The sequence below is a fragment of the Pseudorca crassidens genome, chromosome 14, assembly GCF_039906515.1.
Source record: "Pseudorca crassidens isolate mPseCra1 chromosome 14, mPseCra1.hap1, whole genome shotgun sequence".
Lineage (NCBI taxonomy): Eukaryota > Metazoa > Chordata > Mammalia > Artiodactyla > Delphinidae > Pseudorca > Pseudorca crassidens.
This window is the reverse complement of record NC_090309.1, coordinates 39,914,992-39,940,309: the sequence shown is the minus strand read 5'-3', so window position 1 is coordinate 39,940,309 and position 25,318 is coordinate 39,914,992. Positions and strand designations below refer to the sequence as shown.

Here is a 25,318-nt window from a genome sequence, read left to right as displayed (position 1 = left end):
AATGTGCTATTCTTAACCTTTAAACATTGTTTTTAGAGAAATACTTCTTTCCCCTCCTTTTTGCCTCTCTCCTTTCTGCACTAAACTGTCAGCCAGAGTAAAGCAGAATACTGACTGCAGGAATGCCTTAGTTTCAAATACACTTTGTCCCAGATCTGGTTCTTCACAAGATCATTTATGTTCTACCTTCATAGCCCACCTCCTGCATGAACAAAAGACATTTTAAAGATTTTTTGTGAGCTCTTCTTTCCTCCCATTCTCAAATTGTGTTTTTCTGGGTTATAGTTATTTTTTATATAAAAAATTTGGAATTAGGAGGTGTGACTCCACTGGCAAATTAAATTCAGAGAAAGAAATATGAATAATTTCCCCAACATTTTTCTGTATTTAATTTCACTGGCACTTGGAATTCATTGTCCTCATTTTTTTCCACAAAGATTTTCACCAAGTAGAAAGAAGAAAAGTAATTAAAATGAACCTCTGTAAAGCAGTTTTAGTTTGATTTCTCCATATAGTTACTTTTTATCCCAAGGTAATTTGTTAGTTTTTAAAAACAATGTTTTATTTTTCAGTGGTTTTATTGTTTGAATGTGACAAGTGCATGGGAAAAGTATATGGGACTTATGCTCATAACATTGACCTTCTGTTATCAGGGAAAAAGGAGAAGCCAAAGAAATTCACTAAACAACCAAAAAAGCAGATGTCTTCACCCTGTGGTCAGAAGAAAGAAAAGGCATTGGAGAAGGTAACACTAAATTATCTATTACTATTCTAAAGTTCATATTGAGAAATAAGCAGGTACAGCCAGGAAAAATTCGAAAAAGAAGAGTAATGAATGCCACAGTGGAATGCTAGCAGTGTAAAAATGAGTGAAGAATCACTATAAAGACTGAGATTAAAGATCTCTAAGGTATATTGACACGTGAAAAAAGGAAAGTGAGTTTGGGGGAGAGAAATTAGGGGTTTGGGGTTAGCATATACAAACTACTACTATATATAAAATAGATAAACAACAAGGTCCTACTGTATAGCACAGGGAACTATATTTAATGTCTTATAATAAACTATAATGGAAAAGAATGTGAAAAAGAATATATATATATACATATATATACATATATATAACTGAATCACTTTACACCAGAAGCTAATACAACATTGTAAAGTAACTATACTTCAATAAAAAGAAAAAAAGAAAAAAGGAAAAGTGCAGAGCAGTATGTATAGTGGCATATTATGCTACCATTTTTGTAGACTAGATGAAGGAATATATATGAATTTTCTTGTATATCCATAAAATATCTGTGGAAAGCTATATGAGAAATTGATAAAATTAGTTGCCCCTGAGGAAGGGAACTGAATGTCTGGGGGACAGAGGCTTTTTAATATATGTGCTGTTTGTACTTCTTGAATTTTGAACCAGTATTACTTGTTCAAAAAATAAGTAGCCTTTAAATTTTTAAAATAAATATTTTATGACCTTTTAAAATTATTCTTATTTCCTCGTGCCTTCAAAGGAAGGAGTAAAAAGCCAGGTAGGAATAAGAGAACAGTATAACTACAGTTGGCTAAAAGAGAAACTATAGATTCTAAAAATGTGTGAAAAGCTGGGGTTCAAACAAGTTCCACACAATATATGTTGGATGGGTTGTACGTTCATCTCCATATTAAGGACCACAGGCACAGAATGAGTGAATTCTAAAAGACTGCATAGAGGTGGGGGGCTTCCAGGTCAGACAAATAAAACTGGGTTCAAATTCTAGGTCTGTTTCTCTGTGGAAAGTTTCTTAACTTCTCTGAAGCTGTTTGTTATGGAGGTAATAGTAGCACCTATCTCACATGGTAGTTGCAAGGCTTCAGTGAAAGAATGCTTGTAACGCTCTTGGTACAGTATCTTGCATCCAATAAATGTAAACTCTTTTTATATTACCTATAACGCTAATCAATAAATATGTTCTAATTGGGCCTTAATGTTGTCTACTTTTTTTTAGTCAACTTCTAGAGATGTGTCTCCTTTCATGTGAGTATTGCTCCTTAATCCAGTCAGATGTTCACTGTAAAAGCATCAGTGCTGATTTTTGTTTAATTTTTTCAATAGTGTGAGTATGCAGAAGAATAAGTGGGATGCCACAAGATCCTTGAGATTCAACCAAGATGCACAAAGAGAAGATGGTAAGTTTTATTATTTGTGTAGTGTACAAATTAGGTCTAAATAGCAATGATAGGAATCTTTTATTTTATGAAGTATGCTGAATAGCTTTAAAGATTCCAACTGGAATAAGGCCCAGAATTAGCACATTCCCTTAGGCATCAACCAGAGTTTTCATTACTAGACAATCCCAGTAGATAATATGTTGTTTTATGTATCTGTCATTTTGAGGCCTCTCAGACTGACTTTCACCCACTACCTCCACTCTCAAGAAGGCTGAATATGTCTTAGGCTGATTTACAGTAATATTAAAAGCAGCACAGTTATCTGTATATGAGCCATTTTGCCACTTGCAGCCTAAAATCCTTCAAAGATAAATAGGTGTATGTGTCTATAAATAATATCCAATGATATTTTCATAAACTCTTGATGATTGCAATCTTCTTTAAGAAATAAAAGTAATAAAACATCCTCATAAAAAGTAAGGTTTATTAATTTTTACCTTCAGATCAACGGCGGATGTCTGAAATTACAGGGCACCTAATAAAGATGAGATTGGGTGATCTGGACCGAGTCAAGTCAAAGGAAGCAAAAGAAGTAAGAATTATGTACTCGTGTACTGCGCTTGCTTGGATATGCCTTCCTACTTTATTTTCATCATAAGTATAAAGATGCTTTATAATTTTAAAAGAGTAAATTTTTTATGTATTTTTATATTCTGTAGCGGTTAGCCAGTTTGTTCACATAAGTTTTTCACCACCTCTTACAGTCCATAGGTCCTCTCTATAACACACATAGTAAAGTACATTGTTACTGAAAGTGTAATGTCCAACCAAGAGCAGATTAACTGTCCGGAGGGTGACCCCTGGAAGTTGCTAATTTTCATCAACTCTGCATGCAGTGCTTAGACATTATCTTTAAAATAAGATGTTATCTTGATGAAAATGATCACAAGAAATACCTTACTCTTACTGAATTACATGTTAGTCATAACATTATGTATCATCATTAGTACCAGTATTATGTATTCACAGTAACACTTGCCCCTAATTCTTTTATTTAAAAATTTACTTCCCTACAAGAACAAAACACAGGAAAAAAAATCTTTATCACCATGGGTTAGGCAAATATTTCTTAGCTACCACACCAAAAGCATTATCCATAAAAGAAAAAAATTGGCACATTGGACTTCATCAAAATTTAAAACTTCTTTTTGAAAGGCATTATTAAGAGAATGAAAAGACAAGCCATAAACTATGAGAATATATGTGTAAAATATTTATCTGGTAAAGGATTTATATCTAAAATATATAAAGAATTCTCAAAACTCAATAATAAAATAAACAACCCAATGACAATAAGTGGGCAAAAGATTAATCATACACTTCAGAAAGAAGGGATACAGGTGGCAAATAAGCACAGGAAAAGATGCAACATCATTAGTCATTAGGGAAATGTAAATTAGCACCTCAGCAAGATAGCACTATACCCCCACTAGAATGTCTAAAAAAGTTTGGGTTTTTTTTTTTGTTTTTTTTTTTTGGCTGCATTGGGTCTTCGTTGCTGCGCGCAGGCTTTCTCTATTTGTGTCGAGCAGGGGCTCTTCTTCGTTGTGGTGTGCGGGCTTCTCATTGCAGTGGCTTCTCTTGTCTGGAGCACAGGCTGTAGGTGTGCGGGCTTCAGTAGTTGTGGCTTGAGGGCTCTAGAGCACAGGCAAGCTCAGTAGTTGTGGCACACGGGCTTAGTTGCTCTGCGGCTAAAAAAGTTTTTTAAATATGCTGGCAAGAATATAGAGCAACTGGAACTCTCGTATATAGCTAGTAAGGATGCAAAAGGGAATGCCTACTTGGGAAAACAGTTTAGCTGTTTCTTATAGCATTAAGTATTTACTCACCATACAGATCATTTCACACATATCTTTACAGTGGCTTTATTTAGAATTGCCAAGAGCTAAAAACAACCCAAATGTCCTTTACATGATAAATGAGTAAGACTGTAGAATAGATAAAAAGAATGAGCTATTGATACATGCTGCAACATAGATGAATATCCTACACGTTATGCTAAGCAAAAGGAGCCAGATTCAGAAGGCTACAGACTGTATGATTCTATTTATATAATGTTCTGGTAAATGCAAAAGTATAGGGACATAAAACGAGTCAGTGGTTGCCAGGAATTGGTAGTGTCAAATCGTTGGACTTAAAAGGGGCACAAGGGGATTTTCTTGGGGTATTTGAACTGTTTTATGTCTCCATTATGAGTGGTTACACAACTGTATGCATTTGTCAAAACTCAGAACAGTACACTAAAATGGGTGAATTTTACTTATATAAAATTGTAACTCAGAGCCTGAATTTAAAAAATCGAAAAAAAAATCAAAATAAAATTACTTCTAAGTTAAAAAGTAATGCCATTTCAATAAAGCAGAGCTTCTATTGGTTCCTTAAAGATAATAACTTAATTTTTCTCCTTTACTGTGCAGTTTGCAGGAGGTATTTATTCCAGGCTCGAAGCACAAATCAAGGCCTCAGTGCCAGTCAGTGCACGGCAAAGCAGCTCGGAGAAAAACACAAGGTGAATCCGCATAAATGAATCTAGAATGCCACTAGCTTCAAAGTGATTTTTTTTTTTTTTTTTTGGAAAAATCATATGAACACTAGAAGCACATAATTTGAGTTTGGTTTTATTTTGTTTCGGGGATTTGATCATCCAGACATTAATTAGAACCAGATTTTAACTTAAAAGTTAAGACTTGAAGAGGTCATGATCACAAAATTTAATGAAAGTATACTTTTTTAAAAGTTTTCTGTTTATTGAGTCAGCTCCGTTCTGAGCCAACTGCTGATAAAAATGTAAGCTATAGTGTGAATTAGCAGGATTTTTATACTATTTGTAGATAATATATTACTACTTTATATAAATCATTGAAACCTTTCTTGTTTCTTGTTCTGTCTCTCTTAATAAAGTCTAATTTGTATGTTCTGTGTCATTTTACAGCACAGATTTTCTTTGAAAGATTAACAGTTACTGAGATTTGATTATTAATACTACAGATCCAAATGCCTTATCTGCAATTCTGAAATCCAGAAAGCTCAGAAAGCCAAAAGCTTTTTGCATACATTTGTGGCAACTCAAGCCTGACCTGAGCTACTGTGGTACTATTTATAGTTTTTATTTATCCCACTTAATGTAAATGCTCATTTGTTTCACTGAAGAAGTATTAATGTGTTTGGTTGTGGGGCACTGCTCCAGATTCATAATATACAATATATGTACATATTATTTCCCCGAAATTAAAAAAATATCTGAATTCCAAAATACATCTCCAAGAATTTTTGAAAATGGATTGTGGAGCTACATGAAGTTTCATTAAACTTTGACACTGTCAAGCAAACATGACCTAAAGCAGTGGCAACTTATTGTTTTAGAAGCACCTCTGACCTTCTTTTCTGTTTAAAAAATCTAGGTCTAAAAGTCGTTTTGGTCAAGGTCGGCTTGCGTAAAGCACCTTAAACTATAAGAAGACAGAAGACTCACCTCTGGACATCTGAAATTGTTCATCACTTCTTGAAGGTCTTCAGAACGATGACTTCTAAATGTTTTAAGTTATTTATTAATTATTCTTGCAAGCCACATAAATCGTAGTGCTAAGAGAAATATATAGTTAGGTCTTATGAAATCTAATTGTAAATATGAAACTTTTTAAATCTAATTTTCCTTTGGTGTGATGCTAGGCTATGTAGAAAATTAGTATTTACAAATTTGCATAGTTAAGGCTCCTAGTATTTGTTATCCTTTATTTATTTGAAAGAGAAGAGGTCTAAACTCTCAAGTAGCTAAGAGTTTTTTAAGACCTTAAAAATTAGGGGAACACAGCTGGTAGTGGTATGGTACATGTGCACTAATTATAGTATGTCTTTTGGGCTGTAAATCTTGGGATAGCACTGAGAACTGCAATTTGTGTGATGAAATTTCCAGTGATGCTAATTTTAAGTTTGCATGATTATTAAGGAGTTACAGATCTCAAGACTGCATTAAATAAATTTTCAAGATGAAGTAGTTCTTGTGTTGGGCAGAAGCCTTAATTTTTTCCAGCATTATTCCATAGAAAGCACAATGTTAATCCAACTCTTTTTTTTTTTTTTTTAGTTGTGTTTTTTTGTTGTTGGTTTGGTTTTTTTTTAGTTTTTAGTACTTATTGGTCATCTGAGCTGGAATTACTGTTTATTACCTCTTTCTTCTGTGAAGCTAGTGCCATTCTGAATTTGTTAAAATAACCATTGATAATTTTAAGGCTAGTAAATCATTTCAGTTGTATGAGACACCCACTGTACAGTTCTCAGGGCACTAAAACTCAACCATATTTCTATAGCCATTCGAATAGCCCCTTAAAACAGTTATAATTAGTTATTACTTTAGAGATGTCTAGAAGGAAAGATTCCCAAATACATTTGATGGATGAAAAATTGCATATATTTAAGAAAAATAAAAATCAAATTCTATTCTATAGATCATGTTTTAATTTTCTAACCAAGCAGAAAGAGTGCTCAGGGAAAATTTGTTCCAAACCATAAGCATATAAAAATTATGCGTTTGGAAATTACTTGTATGTAGGTCTCTGAAAAACTTTAAGATGCACTGTTTCTATTTTTAGTCTTCCTTTGCCTTATAATTGAAATTTCTTCAGATTAGAGAACAGACTTTAATAGTGTATGACAGAACAGCAATTTCTGTTGAAATGTCCAAGTGTTACACTCAGTTTAGACGTACAGAAATCATTATTTTTAATGAGTGTTTTAGTTGGTAAATGAAGCTAGATTTTATTTGATGTTATACATATGGCTTTGCCAAGATTTTTGAACTTCTCTTTGGAAATTTTGTTGCAGTCGATATATTTTTCAATTGTTTGATATTTTTGAAACAGATTATAAAATTTTTATTTTCAGAAGAAAATGTTTTATACTACATGATCTGTACGCCCTGTTAAATACCAGCGTCTTGTTTAGTTTACTCTGATCAAAAGGATTTAGGTTTGTACATGTTCTACAGTGCTGTGACGGTCACAATTAAAAGAGGAAAATATGCTCATTTGATTTTTAACTGATGGTAGCAAGGCAAATTACTTCTCCCCTGGGGGGACTGTACCGCTGAATTTTTACAAACAGTATTTATCAGAATTTGATTTTCTTCAGAATGTGCTTTTAATTTTGTGGATGTCTGTAATTCATAGCACAGGTACCACAAACATTTTAATCAAACTCGTAATAGCATTTGTTTTGCCAAATACTTTGAGGTTTTATCTTCCATTAATTCTGAATTCACATTTATTTAATTGAAATAAACATTAATGACAAAAGTTGTTTGCAAAGTCCCCTGATCTGAATCATTCCATCTTCTCAAAAATGTTTGGATGGGCTCTAGATCACAGGTTTTCATGGAAGAGGTGAACTTTGTAAATTTTAAGGTTGTTTTAAATGAGATTATCCTGGTAAAGATTCAGCAAAACGTTTAAGGGTAAAATACTTCAGAAAAGATAATTTGGTAACAGTGCTGATTCCATACTGTTGGACCATTTTGCTATTGTCCTTCTTCAGAACACTCAGCCAGGTATTGTGAGATATGCTAAGTGCTTTGGAAGCAGAGGCTGAAGCCCTATCATGCTAATCTGCCAAAGGCAAATCTTAGTATAAAAACAAACAAACAAGCAAAAACCCTTTTATCTCCAGTACCTCGAATTAATTCTTCAACCCTCAACTGTTCCTTAAAGAACTATCATGAACCTCACCTTTTCACGTGGCTCAGTTAAAAGGCACTGGGGATACCTAGCCATGAATTGTAGTGCTAAGAGAAATATATAGTTAGGTCTTATGAAATCTGATTGTAAATATGAAACTTCTTAAATCTAATTTTCCTTTGGTGTGATGCTAGGCTATGTAGAAAATTAGTATTTACAAATTTGCATAGTTAAGGCTCCTAGTATTTGTTATCCTTTATTTATTTGAAAGAGAAGAGGTCTAAACTCTCAAGTAGCTAAGAGTTTTTTAAGACCTTAAAAATTAGGGGAACACAGCTGGTAGTGGTATGGTACATGTGCACTAATTATAGTATGTCTTTTGGGCTGTAAATCTTGGGATAGCACTGAGAACTATAGCCAGTCCAATTCTTTTTTAAATTTTATTTATTTATTTATTTTTGGCTGCGTTGGGTCTTTGTTGTTGCACGCGGGCTTTCTCTATTTGTGGCAAGTGGGGGTTACTCTTCGTTGCGGTGCAGTGGCTTCTCTTTGTTGTGGAGCACAAGTTCTAGGCGCGCAGACTCAGTAGTTGTGGCTCACAGGCTCAGTAGTTGTGACGTGCGGACTCTAGAGCACAGGCTCAGTATTTGTGGCACACGGGCTTAGTTGCTCCACAGCATGTGGGATCTTCCCTGACCAGGGCTCAAACCTGTGTCCTGTACATTGTCAGGTGGATTCTTAACCACTGCACCACCAGGGAAGTCCCTAGCCAGTCCAATTCTAATTGGCTAACTCTCTCATTTAAAGCTGATCTATTGGGGAGGATGATATGGGGATAATATTATTTCCACTTTTATAGGACTGTTGCAGGGGCGGGGTAAATGATTTAGAGATCTAAAACAGTTAGCACAGTATTTTCTGGCTAATCGTAAGGCCTCCAGAAATGTTAACTGTTATTATTGTTGCACTGTGGGATCTTAGTTCCCTGACCAGTGATTAAACCCGGGCCCTTCGCAGTGAGAGTGTGGAGTCCTAACCACTGGACCACCAGGGAATTCGCTGTTATTTTAATATTTGGGAAGTGCCCTTAAAAGTCTTTAAGATGGGAGATTGATATCCCTCTTCCTATAACTTGAGTTGCTAAGACTGATGTGTGTTTGTTTAATGCAAGAAAGAAAAGAGGCACATAATAATTCAGTGGTTGCTGTGGCATCATTTGTTACTTTGTTATACTAAACCTCTTGCCTCATTTAAGCAGTGTAAACAAGATTTGTAGGAAGAGGTAGGAAAACTGTTTCCTGCTGTGTGGTGGTGAGTGACCTGTGCTGTCTTCAAAGAGGTACTGAAGGAGAGAGTGAGGCTGCAGCATGGTCTTATAGCAGCTCTCCTTCCAAGATTATCTTTCCTTGAGAAAACGTAGCTAGTTGCGCTTTTACTACTTGTCTATGACAAGAGTAGTTATCAAACTGTAGAAGAGTGGTTGCTAAATTAGTAGCTGCTGAGACTGCTGCTAGCTCTCTTAAGGTGCCTTATCTCCTTCAGTCTCACCATAAACCCCCAAATCGGGTATTATCCCCATTTTATAGGTGGAGAAGAAAGTTCAGGGAGCTAAAGTAATCCGCACACTGGGATTGAAGTCTAGGTCTATCAGCACATTCCAACACCTTGAAACAATTTTACCTTGGATTGCCTGAAACATTTTCTCTTAGAGTGCCTCCTGGCTCACTGGCAGCTCCTTCAAACTGAAAACAAGTGATCCCAGCTCACTCCCTGTGGTTCTAGCCTTGTTTATCCAAGTGCCTACTTGAGATTTGTATTTGGAGTATCAGTAGGTGTCTCCAACTTAACATAATAAAAGCAGGACTTGTGTTATGTCTCCCCAACCCACCACCAACTCCCTGCTCGTTCAGTAAATGGCACTACTGCCCACTCAAGTGCACAAGCCGAATGTTTAGAAATTCCTCATTATTCCTCTTTTTCCTTCACTCCCCACATCCAATTCATCGGCAAGTCTGATATAAAACCTACATCCATTTGCCTCTCTCCATCGCCATAATCCATCACTCCAAGTTATTAACATCTCCAAGCCTCCTAAGTGATTCCAGCTCCCACTCTAACCTCTGTGATTCACAAAGCAACTACAGTACTTTTGAAATGTGAATCAGATCACATCACACTCCAGTAGCACCTCATCAAACCTAGAATAAAATCCAACTTCCATTGCCCGGGTTTACGAAGTCCCACACAGACTAGCCCCTGGCTGCCTCTCAGTCTCCTTTCCCCTCTTGCTACTACATTCCAGTCACGTGGCCTACCTGCTCCTCCAATAAGTAAGCTCATTCCCACCATTTAGTTCCTTCACATTACTGTTCCCACTGTCTAGAAGCCTCCTTATTATAATTCAGGTTTTAGGTTAGATGTCATTTCCTCACAGGAGGCATTTCCATGTCCCCAATCTAAGGTAGCTACCCAAGTCACTCTCATTACATCATCATAGTTTATTTCTGTACAAATCACAAATCTGACATTATTACATCATTATTTTTTTCTTTTCTTTTTTTTCTTTAAGTCTTTATTGAATTTGGTACAATATTGCTTCTGTTTTATGTTTTGGTTTTTTGGCCCCTAGGCATGTGGGATCCCGACCAGGGATTGAACCCGCACCCCCTGCACTGGAAGGCAGAGTCTTAACCGCTGGACCACCAGGGAAACCCCTTCTTTCTTTCTTTTTTGTCTATTGGTTTGCAATTTGTCTTCCATGCCAGAAAATGAAATGCATCCAAATAGGAAAAGAAGTAGGGCTTCCCTGGTGGCACAGTGGTTAAGAATCCACCTGCCAATTCAGGGGACACGGGTTCAAGCCCTGGTCCGGGAAGATCCCACATGCCGCTGAGTAACTAAGCCTGTGTGTCACAACGACTGAGCCTGCGCTCTAGAGCCCGCGAGCCACAACTACTGAAGCCTGTGCGCCTAGAGCCCGTGCTCCGCAACAAGAGAAGCCACTGCAATGAGAAGCCCACGCACCGCAACAAAGAGTAGCCCCACTCACCGCAACTAGAGAAAGCCCGCGCGCAGCAACGAAGACCCAATGCAGCCAAAAATAAATAAATAAAATAAATTAAAAAAAAAAAGTAAAACCATATCTTTTCACAGACGACATGATCTTGTATATAGAAAATCCCAAGAAATCCACTAAAAAACTATTAGAACATATAATTAAGTTCAAGATTTCAGGATATACAATCAATATACAAAAATCAATTTATTTCTGTATACTAGCAATGAAAAATATGAATATGAAATTTTTAAAAATTCCCTTTACAATAGCATCAAAAAGAATAAAATACTTAAGAATAAATTTCACAAAAGAAGTGTAAAATGTGTACTCTGAAAACTACAAGATATCATTGAAAGAAATTAAAGAAGATCTAAATAAATGGGAAGATTATCCCATGTTCATGGATCAGAACACTTACTATTGTTAAGATGGTAATACCCCTCAACTTGATCTACAGATTCACCACAGTTCCTGTCAGATTTCCAGCTGGCTTCATTGTAGAAACTGACAAACCAATCCTAAAATTCATATGGAAACTCAAGGGACCCAGAACTGCCAAAACAATTTTGAAAAAGAACAAAGGGTTCACTCTTTCTGATTTCAACTCTTCCTACAAAGGTGCAGTAATCAAGGCAGTGTAGGCCTAGCATATGGATAGACATACAGATCAATGAAGCAGAATTGAGAGTCCAGAAACAAACCCATCTATTTATGGCCAACTGATTTTCAACAATAGTGCCAAGACCATTCAATGGGGAAAGAATAGTCTTTTCTACAAATGGTGCTGGGAAAATGATAGGTCCTGCAAAGGAGTGAAGTTAGACCCCATCTCACACTATATACAAAAAAATTGATTCAAAATGGATCTAAGACCTAATTGTAAAAGCAAACTGTAAAACTCTTCGAGGAAAACACAGGGGTAAATCTTTACAACCTTGGATTTAGCAATGGATACTTAGATAAGACACTAAAAGCACAAGCAACAAAAGGAAAGATAGATAAATTGGACTTTACCAAGATTAAAAACATTTGTGTTTCAGTGGGCACAATCAAGAAAGTGAAAAGACAGCCTATAGAATGGGAGAAAATATTTACAAATCACATATCTGATAAGGGACTTATATCCAGAATTTATAAAGAACTCTTACAACTCAAAATTTTAAAAAGATGACCCAGTTTTTTAAATGGTAAAGGATTTGAATAGACATTTCTCCAAAGAAGATGGCCATTTGGCCAAAACCACTTGAAAAGATGCTCAACATCATTAGCCATGAGGGAAATGCAAATGAAAACCACGAGTTACCACTTCATACCCAGTAGAATAGCTATCACCAAAAAGCCACCTAATAATGTGGCCAGGAATGTGGCAAAATTGGAATCCTCACGAACTCCTGGTGAGAATGTAAAATGGAGCAGCTATTTTGCACTTTGCAAAGCAGTCTGGAAGTTCCTCAAAAGAAATTAAACATAGAGTTACCATTTACCTACCAATTTACCCTAACAGGTATATCATTTTCTATTTAGTCTCTTCTTGTGTTTACCTATATGCACGTATCCATGCACAGAACAGTATTATCTGCTTTTTTTTTTCCAGATGGAGAAACTGAGTCCCAGACATGGCAACTTGTCTAAGAGAAACAGAAAAGAATGACCTGAGCAATGGGCCCTTGATGACGGTATTGCTATGTTAAACAAGTTAACACATGCATGTAAAGCAATTAGAACAGTGCCTGACATATGTAAGTGCTCAAAAAATGTAAAATATTATTAGACCATTATTATTTAGAAGTAACTATGTTGTGCTCATTCCCACTTTTGGCCTTGCCTCATGCTGTTCTCCCATCTAGATTGCTCTCTTGCTTTGCTACCTATTGAAGTTTTCCCCTTGCCCCAGGTCCCTGCTCAAATCTCACCTTCTCCATGAATCTGCTGACCTCTCTCTTCTCTGAATCATGTTGCATTCACAACGTTTCCACAGTTTAGCAGTCAGATGTTCTCACTGCTTTTGTTGTTGTTATTGACCTTGACTCCCCAACCAACTCTTATGCTGTATTAGTAAAATTATATACGAAACAAACAACAGTGTTCACATTTGTTAATTTTGAGTGGTAGGTTGTTTAGACTATGCTTGTCTGCAGTTAATATATTTTCCCAAATTAAAGAAAAAAATTGAGGACTTCCCTGGTGGTCCAGTGGTTAAGACTTCGCCTTCCAATGCAGGGGGTAGGGTTCGATCTCTGGTCAGGGAGGTAAGATCCCACATGCCTCACGGCCAAAAACCAAAACATAAAACAGAAGCAATATTGTAACAAATTCAAGAAAGACTTTAAAAATGGTCCACATCAAAAAATCTTTAAAAAAAAAAAAATTTGAGCCAACCAGAAGCTATTGACCATTGAAATTATGAGACTCTCAGAGACTTCCCTAGCGGTCCAGTGGTTTAAGACTCCACGCTTCCACTGCAGCGGGCACGGGTTTGATTCCTGGTCGGGGAACTAAGATCCCACGTGCCAGTGAGAATTTCAAAAAAAATTAAGAAAAAGTGAAACTTCAGCAAGAAACGTGGGCAACTGTCAGAATTATTTTACATCAAGAACAAATACTTGAGGGGGGATTTCTAAAGTGCATTTTTCATTTCTAATGTTAAGTAGTCATATACTCAGGGAAGAAACATGACTTTTTCCCAGTAAATGATGTGCAATAGCTGAATATTTGTTAAATGACATCTACCTTTGTCCAACAAATCAGTGTAAGTCTCTCTGACAGTGGTTCTGGAGTGGGCCTAGGTTAGTATTTTTTTAAAGGTCACCAGGTGACTCTATTGCAGACACGTTGAGAACCATACTGCTATGTGACATGATATCTTTAAATGACTAATACTGTAAACCTCAGTCAGAGTTGTGTTCACGAGCATAAAAAGAAATCAGGAAAGCATAGATTCTGACATCAGAGTGCTGCCACAAGGTGGCACTAAAAGCTCAAGGGAACCATAGTTTAAATTAAATCACATTAAGCTTCATGCTTGCTTAGTCTTTCTTACCAAGTGTGCATACGCATATTGTTTGTAGAAGGAAACAGAATATTGGGGAGAGAGCTGATAAGAGGAATTTTAGCTAATAAGGAATCCTAGAAGGCAAATGAGAAAAAGGTAGAAAAGCAGAAAAACAAAACGAGATACACCACTTAAAAGATCAAGCTTAAATATGACGCCCTTCTTCAATGCCAGAATTTTCTGTTCTCATAGCCATGCTTCTGTATGTTTATTCTAAAGGTTTTATATGCATTTAGAAGTCTCTAATAGTTCTGAAAAATTGAGAGGAAAAATGTTTAAAAAATCAAAATAAGTGATGGGAAATGAATTAATGCAAATTCTTAAATATAGAATAATGAACTGTTTCTCCTTTTAATAAATATATTAACTTAGCATAATTATGTCTTCTAAATGAGTAAGTTGAGGTCCAAAATATCTAGCCTGCGAAACTCTGCACTGTCCTTGCTGCAGTTATCTGAAGACTTGCCACCCTGTTCCTCCTAGCCAGCTGGGCAGAGACACAAAGACACAGAGAAGCATTAGACAGGTTTACACCAATATGTTAATAGAGGTCATTTCAGGGATGGAGCAGGTAAGGCAGAATTATAGATGCTCTTTCTTTTCATTGTTGTTTGCCTATGTTTTCTTTTTAATTATTAAATATTTCAACTAGACAGAAAAGTACAGAGGATAATACAACAAACATTCAGGTACCTACCACCCAGCATTTTAACATAATAATATGATATATATATATTTTTTTAAGAAATTGAAGCATTTCAAATACCCTCATCCTATATAGATGACACTGCTTCTAGCTCTTCCTTTCCCAGAAGTAAACACTTCTCTGAAATTTGATGTTTATTATGCCCATGCATGTTGTGATACTTTTACTACATATACTATGTATCCATAACATAATATACTATTTAAACTTTATATAGTGAACTTATCTCCTTATATGATTTTTTATACTCTAAATTATGGTTTTGAGATTTATACATTTTGAGACAGATAGCTTCTGTTTATTTATTTTAGCTACTCTATAGTCATCTATTCTATGAATCTACAAAAATGTATATATCTATTTCCTGTCAGTGGGCATTGAGTTTATTTTCAGTTTTTCTCTTAAAATAATGCTACAATAAAAACTTTCCATCATTATCCTTGTGCATTTATGAGTTGCACAAATTGACTAAAAGTTTCTAAACTTTTCTCCAGAGTTGCTGTACCAGCTTGGCCTCCTGTTAGCAGTATGTGAGAGTCCCTGTTGTTCAGCTTCCTCACCAAAAATGAAGGTTGTATCATCAGGATGACTAAATTAAGCCACAATAACCAAGAACCACCAGTGACTTAATTCAAAGGTTTGTTTCTTGCTGCAAGTGCAGTGCAGGTAAACAGTGAAGGGCCGTTTGTCACAGTCACTCAGGGACCTGGGCTGAGAGGATCCATCCTGACACATGCTTCTGAGAGGCAGGGAGAAAGAACTAAAGGTCTCACACTCTGGCTGTGAAAGTTTCTGCACAGAAGTGACGGACATCACTTCTGCTCACATTTAATTGGCCAAAACAAGACGTGATCACCTCAAAGCATCCCCATTCCTACCTTTAGGGTCTGAATGTTTGTGAATGGTTACCAAGGTACTGATAGACTTTAATTTTTATTAGTCTAATGAGTATGAAATGGTGACTTGTTATTTTTATTTATATGCTCCAGATTATTACTGAGGTTGAGCATATATTCAGGTGTTTATTGCCCAAGTGTGTTTAGTCCTTTAAAAATTGCCTGTTGATATCCTTTGCCCATTTTTCTATTGGGTTTTAAAAATCTAATTTTGTAGGATATGTTTATAATCTGGCTACTAATCCTTTATTGATTCTATGCACTATAAATGTCTTCTTCCAGACTGTGGCATTTGCTTTCCACTTTGTTTAAGGTGCCTTTGTTCGTGGAATTTAACTTTAATGTAGTCATATATGACAGTTTTTTCCCTTATGGTTAGTACTTTCTGAGTCTCATTTAAGAAATCCTTTCTTATTCAAATATTTACACCAATATTTACTTTCAAAAGTTTTAAAGTTTTGGGACTTCCCAGTTGGCACAGTGGTTAGAAATCCGCCTGCCAATGCAGGGGACACAGGTTCAAGCCCTGGTCTGGGAAGATCCTATATGCCGTGGAGCAAGTATGCCCGTGCACCACAACTACTGAGCCTGCGCTCTAGAGCCTGCGAGCCACAACTACTGAGCCCACATGCCACAACTACTGAAGCCCGCACACCTAGAGCCCGTGCTCTGCAACAAGAAAAGCCACTGCAGTGAGAAGCCCGTGCACCGCAATGAAGAGTAGCCCCCGCTCACCGCAACTAGAGAAAGCCCGCACGCAGCAATGAAGACCCAACACAGCCAAATTGTACTATAATGTAGCCAAATTGACACATAAAATGATTAAGTGGGGATGAAATAGGAAGCATGAGAGTCAAGAGCTGTTTAGGAAATAAAATCAACAAAACTTGGAAATTGAGTTATGAAATGGTAGGACAGGGGTGGAAAATTGAGGATAATCTCAAGATTTTTTTCTTGGAAGAGCCACTGGCTGAAATGAGAAATTAAAATAGAAGAGCAGACTTGGATTGGGGCATCTGGGAGAATTGTGCTTAGCTTCTTGTCATCCACACTGAAACAAACATTCTAGGAGAGAGCCCCACCCAGGAGTTGTCAACTACCTAGAAGTCAATTCATTGTGTACAGAAGAACTCAGCTAAACCACTGAGAAGCCACTGTGTCTAGAAAAGTGCCATTATACATTTTGAATATAAATAGATTAGTAAACTTTCAGCATATAAACTAAGGTTTAAAAAAGAAGTACATATATAAAATGACAAGAGATTCTCCTCATTGTTTGGGAAGGAGACGAGAAACAAATAATTGCAAAGTTGTTTTTCCCTAAACTGCATACACTTCACTTTAGGCTGTAATGATTATATGACCTATGTATTGCATTATTGTGTCTTTGTCAAACAACAAAAACTTGAACTTAGCCCTTTTTTACTGCAGAAAGTGTCCTTTTAGTGACTTTTAAAAATTGAGTGGCAGGCTTCCCTGGTGGCTCAGTGGTTGAGAGTCCGCCTGCCGATGCAGGGGACACGGGTTCGTGCCTCAGTCCGGGAAGATCCCACATGCCGCAGAGCGGCTAGGCCCATGAGCCATGGCCGCTGAGCCTGCGCGTCCGGAGCCCGTGCGCCGCAATGGGAGAGGCCACAACAGTGAGAGGCCTGCGTACCGCAAAAAAAAAAAAAAAAAAAATTGAGTGGCATTTTATAATGAACTTAACAATGAAAAAATGGGATTTGGTTCCCAAGCTATTTTTTGTACTTTGCCCTCAAATAACTGACTAGGAAAAACTTAAACTGACTAAAAAGGAACTAGAAGAGTCTTCCACTACCTTAGCTAGGAGTGGACTACAAAAGTTTTTTCTCAAGGTACAGTGCACAGTTGTTCAGAGTAAAGCACATAGAGCCCTTAGCATTCAATGCATTTTCTTTATATCTCTAAAGTTCCTTAAATATTTAACCATGTATATCAGGAAAAGGACAATTGGAGAGTAGAAGTTCAATTGCAGGCTTTTTGTATCAATGACATGTACATAAAAGCTTCAAAGATGACCCAGACAGATCTCTGCGTGAGCTGTGTATATATGATAGTGCTACCATATTTCTCATATTTAATGATATTCTACTTTTGGAATTTTAGTGTATGTATACAAAAATGGGTTTAATAACTCAACCGTGGTTCTGATTTGTCATATATTAATAATTTCTTAAAATTCTTGTATGTGCTTTTTACAATAAAAAGTAAAAGTAAGTGATGCCAAAAAAAAAAATCAAGAATAAAAAAACAAGGTGTATCTATAGCGTAGTGAAATTCACAATGCCACAGATAAAGAGAAGACTCTAAAACCTTCCACAGAGGGAAAAAAACCAAGCCATAGTCAAATTACAGGGAGTTGAGATGATGTTGTATTCTTAAGAGCAACATGGGAAAGTAGAGGACAATGGAGCAAGGCAAAGAAGACAATAGAAAATGCTTTGAATCTTCAATTCTGTGCCTAAACTATCAGGTATGAGAGCAGAGTGGAGAGACTTTTAGTTAATCAATGACTCAGGAAGTTTACCTTCCATACGTACTTTCTCAGGAGTTTATTTGTGTATGTAATACACCAGCAAAAGGAAAAGAAGGTGTGGTTACCCAAAAAACAAGGGACCCAACAGAGGAGAGACATGAAGAGGACCTTCTTTCAGTCATGCACTGGAACCAGAGAAGAAAGTACAATCAGAGAAAAGTCTTTGGCTCTTCAGTGAACGGTATTTACACAATCATAGTAATGTAAACATTGTTTTTTGGTTTTCCACTTTTAGAATCAACATATGTGAGAAGGGGGCAGGGTCGTCCCTACAATCCCTTTGTTCATCTCTCACCCTTCTTTCCTACTCCATTCAAGCTATACCTTGGTCTCTACTGGGCCACACAGACGGTGATCAGATGAAGATGTGAATCCATCTCAGTGACTGCTGAGGGTGAGAGGAAGCCAGTGACTAGATAAGTGAATTATGTGTCCAGGGAAGCCAGCAGTGGGATGGATGTGATTCAAAGGAGTGAGGGGACTGTGAGTGGAGGTTTGAACTGGTTATAATTGGATTTATAAAAATCAAATCCCTGAATGTGGTGAAATAAATTCATTAATCCACTAAATATAACATATATTCTTTTAACTTTCCTATACACTGGAAAACAGAGCTATCTAAAGAAATCTTTAAATATTATTCAATCAAATTAAGGAGTGTTATGTGGAAGATAATGTTGGTTGCTTACCCAGCAGCCATTCCATTCTTTCTTTGCTAATAGAATTCCAATTTTGTTCAGGTATTAAGTGGTAAAATGCTTGTAAAGGAAGCTGACCCTTTACTAGCCCCAGAAGATGAATTTTGATTAGTCCAGCCTAGTAATGGTGATTCAAATTCCCTTGCCAGTGGTTCATTTAAGGAGAAGCATGTGATTATGGATAATGGGAGGTGAGGGAAAGTCTGTTGTAGCGCTTCTGGGAAAATTTCCCTGATGTTTAAATATAGGCACGAGTAAGGGATGTACTCTTCTTCCCTTTCAGGCCTTTGGATATTGTATTGTCAGAACATTAAGCTTGGAGTTGCTGAAACCGTATTGCAGTCATGAGGAGAGCCAAGAGAGGAGGACAAAGCTGCTATGCTGAGAAACGAAAGAGGGGAACAATTTAATGAAAATCTGGGGCTGGCGATTAACACTTTGGCTAAACTACCTCAGAACATTTTGTGAGAACATGCTTTTTTTTTTTATTGTTTTAGACAGTTGAGTTAGATTTCCTGTTACTTGCAAGCAAATGCATCCTAACAGAGCCTAAAGAATTCTAGGGGGGAAAAAAAAAGTTCTAAGGAATTCTGGCCAAGATAGTAAATATATTTTTTAAAAGTGATTTCTGGCTTCCCTGATGGCGCAGTGGTTAAGAATCTGCCTGCCAGTGCAGGGGACACAGGTTCATGCCCTGGTCTGGGAAGATCCCACATGCCGCAGAGCAACTAAGCCCGTGCACCACAGCTACTGAGCCTGTGCTCTAGAGCCCGCGAGCCACCACTACTGAGCCCATGTGCCACAACTACTGAACCTCATGCGCCTAGAGCCCGTGCTCGGCCATAAGAGAAGACACCACAATGAGAAGCCCGTGCACCATAAAGAAGAGTAGCCCCCGCTCCCCGCAATTAGAGAAAGCCCGTGAGCAGCGACGAAGACCCAACACAGCCAAAAATAAATAAAATAAATTAATTAATTTTTTTAAAAAAGAAATATAATGAGGCTTAAGGTGATTAAATGCCTGTGGTGACTCTGCTACAATGTACCAGAAATGGGGTTTAAAAAAATATATATATATCATTGGTTCGATGCTCAAATTATCCCAGACTTGGCCAGTGGGAGCCCCTTCAAGCCAGATCCTGAGTCCTCTTGGCATCTCTCCATCACTTACTTTTTATCACTTCCGTACTTCTCAGCACAATAAGATGTTCCAAGCTCAACTGGTATTTTCCCTGTTCCTCTCTGGAATAAGCTATTTATTCAAGGAACACTGGTTCCTTTTAGTGACGATGTTATTTAGAAACCAACATCTAGGTCCTAGATATACTCTACTAGGATATTTCTGCTTCCAGTCCCACTCTGTGGTCAGACCTAGGAAGTATAAGTATATACCTTCCTTCTATATTTATTTCTATAACTATCCACCTGTATTGTAAACTATTATTTCACATTGATAATTCCAAACCCAGTTCAATAACACGGGATTCATCTAATTTTCTCCCTTTTTGTTTTTGTTTCTTCCTTGTCAGTCAGTGAGAAATCTGGCTACCATTATCTGAAATATATATATATTTTTAAATATTTTATTTTATTCACTTATTTTGGCTGCGCTGGGTCTTAGTTGTGGCACGCCAGATCTTCGCTGTGGTACGCAGGATCTTTTAGTTGCAGCATGCGGACTCTTAGTTGCAGCATGCAGACTCTTAGTTGTGTCATGCAGACTCTTAGTTGTGGCATGTGGGCTCCTTAGTTGTGGCATGTGGGCTTCTTAGTTGTGGCACGTGGGCTTCTTAGTTGCAGCATGTGGACTTCTTAGTTGTGGCACGTGGGCTTCTTAGTTGCGGCATGTGGACTTCTTAGTTGAGGCATGCAGACTCTTAGTTGTGAAATGCCTGCGGGATCTAGTTCCCCCACCAGGGATTGAACCTGGGTCCCCTGCATTGGGAGTGTGGAGTCTTACCTACTGGACTACCAGGGAAGTCCCTGAAATACTTTTTATTATGTGTTGAATCCTCTGTATGAGCCAGTCTCCTGCCCCTGCTGCTGCCACTCTCTCCAATGCTCTCCTCACAATGGGTTGCCATTACCTGCTACCTTAGAGTTATCCCTGTTGCCCTCCTCTGATATCATCCTTATATGGGCCACCATTACGTTCTCACCTGTGAAATCAATCAATTCTGAAAATAAATAGCAGAGGATCCTTTTCTTTGCTAATAAACAAATACAATGTGAAATCAAGAAGTTACTCAAGTTTATTTAACTTTTTAAATTTTATTTATTTTTGGCTGCGTTGGGTCTTCGTTGCTGTATGCGGGCTTTCTCTAGTTGCGGCGACGGGGGGCTACTCTTCGTTGCAGTATGTGGGCTTCTCATTGCAGTGGCGTCTCTTGTTGTGGAGCACGGGCTCTAGGCACGCAGTCTCAGTAGTTGTGGTGCATGCGCTGTAGAGTGCAGGCTCAGTAGTTGTGGCCCATGGGCTCAGTTGCTCTGCGGCATGTGGGATCTTCCTGGACCAGGGGTTGAACCCATGTTCCCTGCATCGGCAGATGGATTCTTAACCACTGTGCCACCAGGGAAGTCCCTTTTTAACTTTTTAATATTTGAATGGTGGTATTCAAAAAAGTATCCAGTCTAAAAGCACTATTTGCTTAAAAAATATATTTAAAATATCTTGAACATGCAATAAAAGGAGTGAATCACAAAAATATTATGCCATGCAAAAACAAAAAACAAACCCAGGTACGAAAGAGGTCTTTACATACTGTGTTTTACATACTGAGTTCACTTTGGCACCATGTATACTAAAACTGGAACTATACAGGAAAGATTAGCATGACCTCTGCACAAAGATGACACAAATTTATGAAGCATTCCATATTTTTTTGTTATACATATGTTACCATGATAAAAAATAGTAAACTAGAAAGAGTATATACTGTATCATTCCGTTTACATGAAATTCTAGAATAGGAAAAACTGTATCTATAGTAACAAATAGCAGATCAGTGGTTGCCTAGGGCAGGGGAATTCACTGCAGAGAGGCATGAGGGGGAACTATGATGGAAATGGAAATTCCATTTTGGGGTGATGGAAATGGTTTATAACTTGATAATAGTATAAATTTGTCAAAACACTTGAAACTGCATACTTGAAATGCATTTCATTATGTGTAAATCATATTTCAACAAAATTGATTTTTAAGAAAAATATTGAAATTATAGAATTCTAAAGAGCTGGAAAGGATCAAAGTGTCTTCTGCTTTTTCAGATGATAAAAACTGAGCTCTAAAGAGGCTAAAGTCATTAGGCCAACCAGTTGATTGCAAAATTAGGATAGACTTAAGTTTCCAAACTTCAACTAGTTCAGTATCTTTCCATACCTGTCTCTTCTTTCTTGACATGCCATGGTGCCTGACCAGAAAAGTACTCTGCGAAAGATCAAATTTGTGCTTTTCCTTTCTTTCAGATCACAGGCTAGGGTAGAGAATGACAAGCAAAGCCTTACTTAGAAGGATAGACAAACAGTAGGGAGCTCTGAATGTCCTGGGAGAAGGGCATAGCAAGACTTTCTGTGTCTTGATATAAACAAAATAAACAAGAAACTGCCTCATTTTTTTGGGAAGTGGTGCTTGCTGGACGGAAAGGGAGAAATGTAGTTCTGGAACCTTGATAACTTGAGTCGTCCTGACCCAGCCCTCCTGTGGCTGTGTGTGAGCTGCTCTGGCTGATTGTTAAGAGTGGGCCCTTGGGGGGCCAAATGTGGAACATCCTTGGCAAACTTAACTTATCTTCCTTCAGAGAGTTCGACCTCATAGCAGGAATATAGACAGGCAAGGGCGTCATCCACAAGCAGTGGACAAGCAGTGCCTTTTGGATCGAGGGGGACCAGTTTCCAAAAGTGACAATGTGAGATAATGAGAAACTATGGCATTAGCCAATTGATCAGACTCCAATTAAGAAGAGAACAGAACCTGCTATAGACTGAATAAGTTATCTCTTGGGGTATCTGGGCAATTTATGGGGGAGTGTTCTACAACTGGGACATAATGGGCTTCCTGCTAAAAGGGCTTTTAGGTAATTAAGCAATTGTTAGGAAAAAATAAAAGCATTGCAAATATATGTGTATTTGAGTTTATAGAGCAGGTTATACTAATTTTATTGGAAATGTTAATTCATCCAGGCAGCAGTATTTATTGAGCATACACTTACTATGTGTCTACACTGTGCTAAGAACTAGGGATACTGGCTATACTCCTAGAGTTTAGGGGGTATAGATAAGGTGCTTCACAAAATAGACTGCTATGCAGTGGGGAGCATGGGTTCTGATGGGATTCAGAGAATAGACCCCTAATCTACTCTTCAGATGAGGAGAAAGGAGATCAGGAGGTGCCTCTCCAAAGAAAGTAACATTTTAGGCGTAGAGCTGAAGTAGAGGCTATCCACATGAAGGGGATGACATTGCTCTAGGAAGGTGGAGACAGCATAAACAAGGCCCTGGAGATAAGAGGATGTGAATCTTTCAGGATAAAAGGCAAGTGTAATAGTTTGATGTGCCTGGAATAGAGTCAGGGTAGCAGGAAAAGATGTGGGATGAAGCTCTGGAGACATAGGCTTTGATCCTAAGGGCAATGATGAACCACTGAAGGGTGTTAAACAGGGCAGTGGCATGATTAAAATGTCTAGAATATTTTCTCCAGTTACAGTGTAAACAATGGACCAAAGAGAGGCATGATTTACATGATGACCATTAAGAGACTTGTTGGAGTAAGTGAGAATTATGGAGGGAAATAGATTTGAGTAAGGAGATACAAGTTTTCAGGACTTGATTGGGTTTTAGGGATGAGGGAAGAGAAAGAAAAGTACAGAATGATGAACTGTTTCTGATAGACGATACATCTGAGTAATTATAACATCTTTGTGCATATATGTGGAGAAAAATGCCCAAGGCAACCCTTGCTATCCAAACTCGGGAACTTGAGATTCAAGTAATCTTTTGGATAATTTCTTGGCTATCTAAACTCCTGCTATTGGCTAGTATAGCCAGGAACAAATAGATTTGGATAACAAGATTTCTTTGGATTCCCTACCTAAAGCCAGGAACTGAAACTCAGGATTTAGATAGTAGCGTATTTGAAGTATATTTGTTTTTTGGTTTTGTTTTTAGAGAAAGTTTTGTTTTGCTCTGTTCCTTGCCATATAGGTTCAATATTTTAGATAAAAAGAATTCTATATCATGAGATATGAAGTTTATATTTTAATAAGTTGGTATTTAGGAGAGAGCTCCCAAGACATATGGTATTAAATGTATACGTATGACAAAATTAAAGTTTTAAATATGAGTAGCTCTATTTTTTAGTATTTTATTTATTTTTTATTTTTTAAAATTTATTTATTTTTTTAGTTATTTTATTTTTGGCTGCATTGGGTCTTCGTTACTGTGCCTGGGCTTTCTCTAGTTGCAGCGAGTGGGGGCTACTCTCTGTTTTGGTGCTTGGGCTTCTCATTGCAGTGGCTTCTCTTGCTGCAGAGCACGGGCTCTAGGCGCGCAGGCTCAGTAGTTGTGGCTTGCGGGCTCTAAAGCGCAGGCTCAGTAGTTGTGACACACGGGCTTAGTTGCTCCGCGGCATGTGGGAACTTTCCAGACCAGGGCTCAAACCCATGTCCCCTGCATTGGCAGGGGGATTCTTAACCACTGCGCCACCAGGGAAGCCCTATTTTTTAGTATTTTAGTTTTACATAGTAGGCTTGTTAAGAACTAAGGAAATATATTTGCTATCAAGTGATCAATTTGACAAAAATCTATTATCTTTACACAAACCAATACACTTTTTAAAATATTCAGCACCATTCTAAGATTTCAATGAAGAAAACAAAACAAATTTGATTTTAGGAACAAAGCACTTTTAGCAGAGTTTTAAAATAAAAATTTCTTCCATATTAACTTCTGGTATAACAAGGACTTTTATCATTATTTGACTTATATGACTGCCGTATTTTTTCTCAAGTTGACATAAAACGTGTGAAAATATACCAAAAAAGGCAGTGACGATCCTCTAGTATTCCAGCATAGTCCTTCAGAGTCAGAGGTGACAATATATATCAAACGTTAAGGACTTTTTGAGATTTGTAAGGGGATTTCAAAATGTTGAAAATATGAGTGAAAACTGTAATAGTATTTATATGGGGTTGGATAATAGGAAAAAAATTTTAATTTTAATGTTTTCTCTCTTGATAAGAATTCCTTGAGTGATAGATCACAAGTTCCCTTCCGTAAAGCAAAAGCATACGTTTTTCCACAGACCACCAAACACATTTGGACATCTAGGTTGTAAATGTAGATTTCAGATAAGATTATACTTACATACAATGTGGTCTGTCTCCTACTTCTCAACATCTCCTAAACACTCACTTCTCACAGCACCCACCCCTCTCAGCTGATGCCCCATCTCATTCCATTTTTTATTGAAAA

The 25,318-nt window shown here is 37.4% G+C and overlaps 1 protein-coding gene and 1 non-coding gene across 10 annotated transcripts in view; both read left to right on the top strand.

Moving 5' to 3' along the window:
• Positions 1-24,197, top strand: part of SANBR (SANT and BTB domain regulator of CSR) — a 92,581-nt gene extending 68,384 nt beyond the window's left edge. For 5 of the 9 annotated variants that reach the window (XM_067704959.1, XM_067704960.1, XM_067704962.1 and 2 more), the window contains 7 exons: positions 654-745; positions 1,518-1,535; positions 1,992-2,020; positions 2,099-2,172; positions 2,658-2,746; positions 4,632-4,723; positions 5,616-7,508. In XM_067704959.1, the coding sequence (XP_067561060.1) occupies positions 654-745; positions 1,518-1,535; positions 1,992-2,020; positions 2,099-2,172; positions 2,658-2,746; positions 4,632-4,723; positions 5,616-5,652 (431 nt within the window). In that variant the 3' untranslated portion in view covers positions 5,653-7,508. Of the gene's footprint in view, positions 1-653; positions 746-1,517; positions 1,536-1,991; positions 2,021-2,098; positions 2,173-2,657; positions 2,747-4,631; positions 4,724-5,615; positions 7,509-12,535 lie in introns of those variants that run through there. The other 4 variants (XR_010934526.1, XR_010934525.1, XM_067704964.1 and 1 more) reach the window with 4 other exon arrangements.
• On the top strand, positions 21,628-21,732 carry LOC137206281 (U6 spliceosomal RNA). The gene has a single exon (XR_010934596.1). It is a non-coding gene; the product is annotated as a U6 spliceosomal RNA (small nuclear RNA).
• Positions 24,198-25,318: the final 1,121 nt, after the last annotated feature.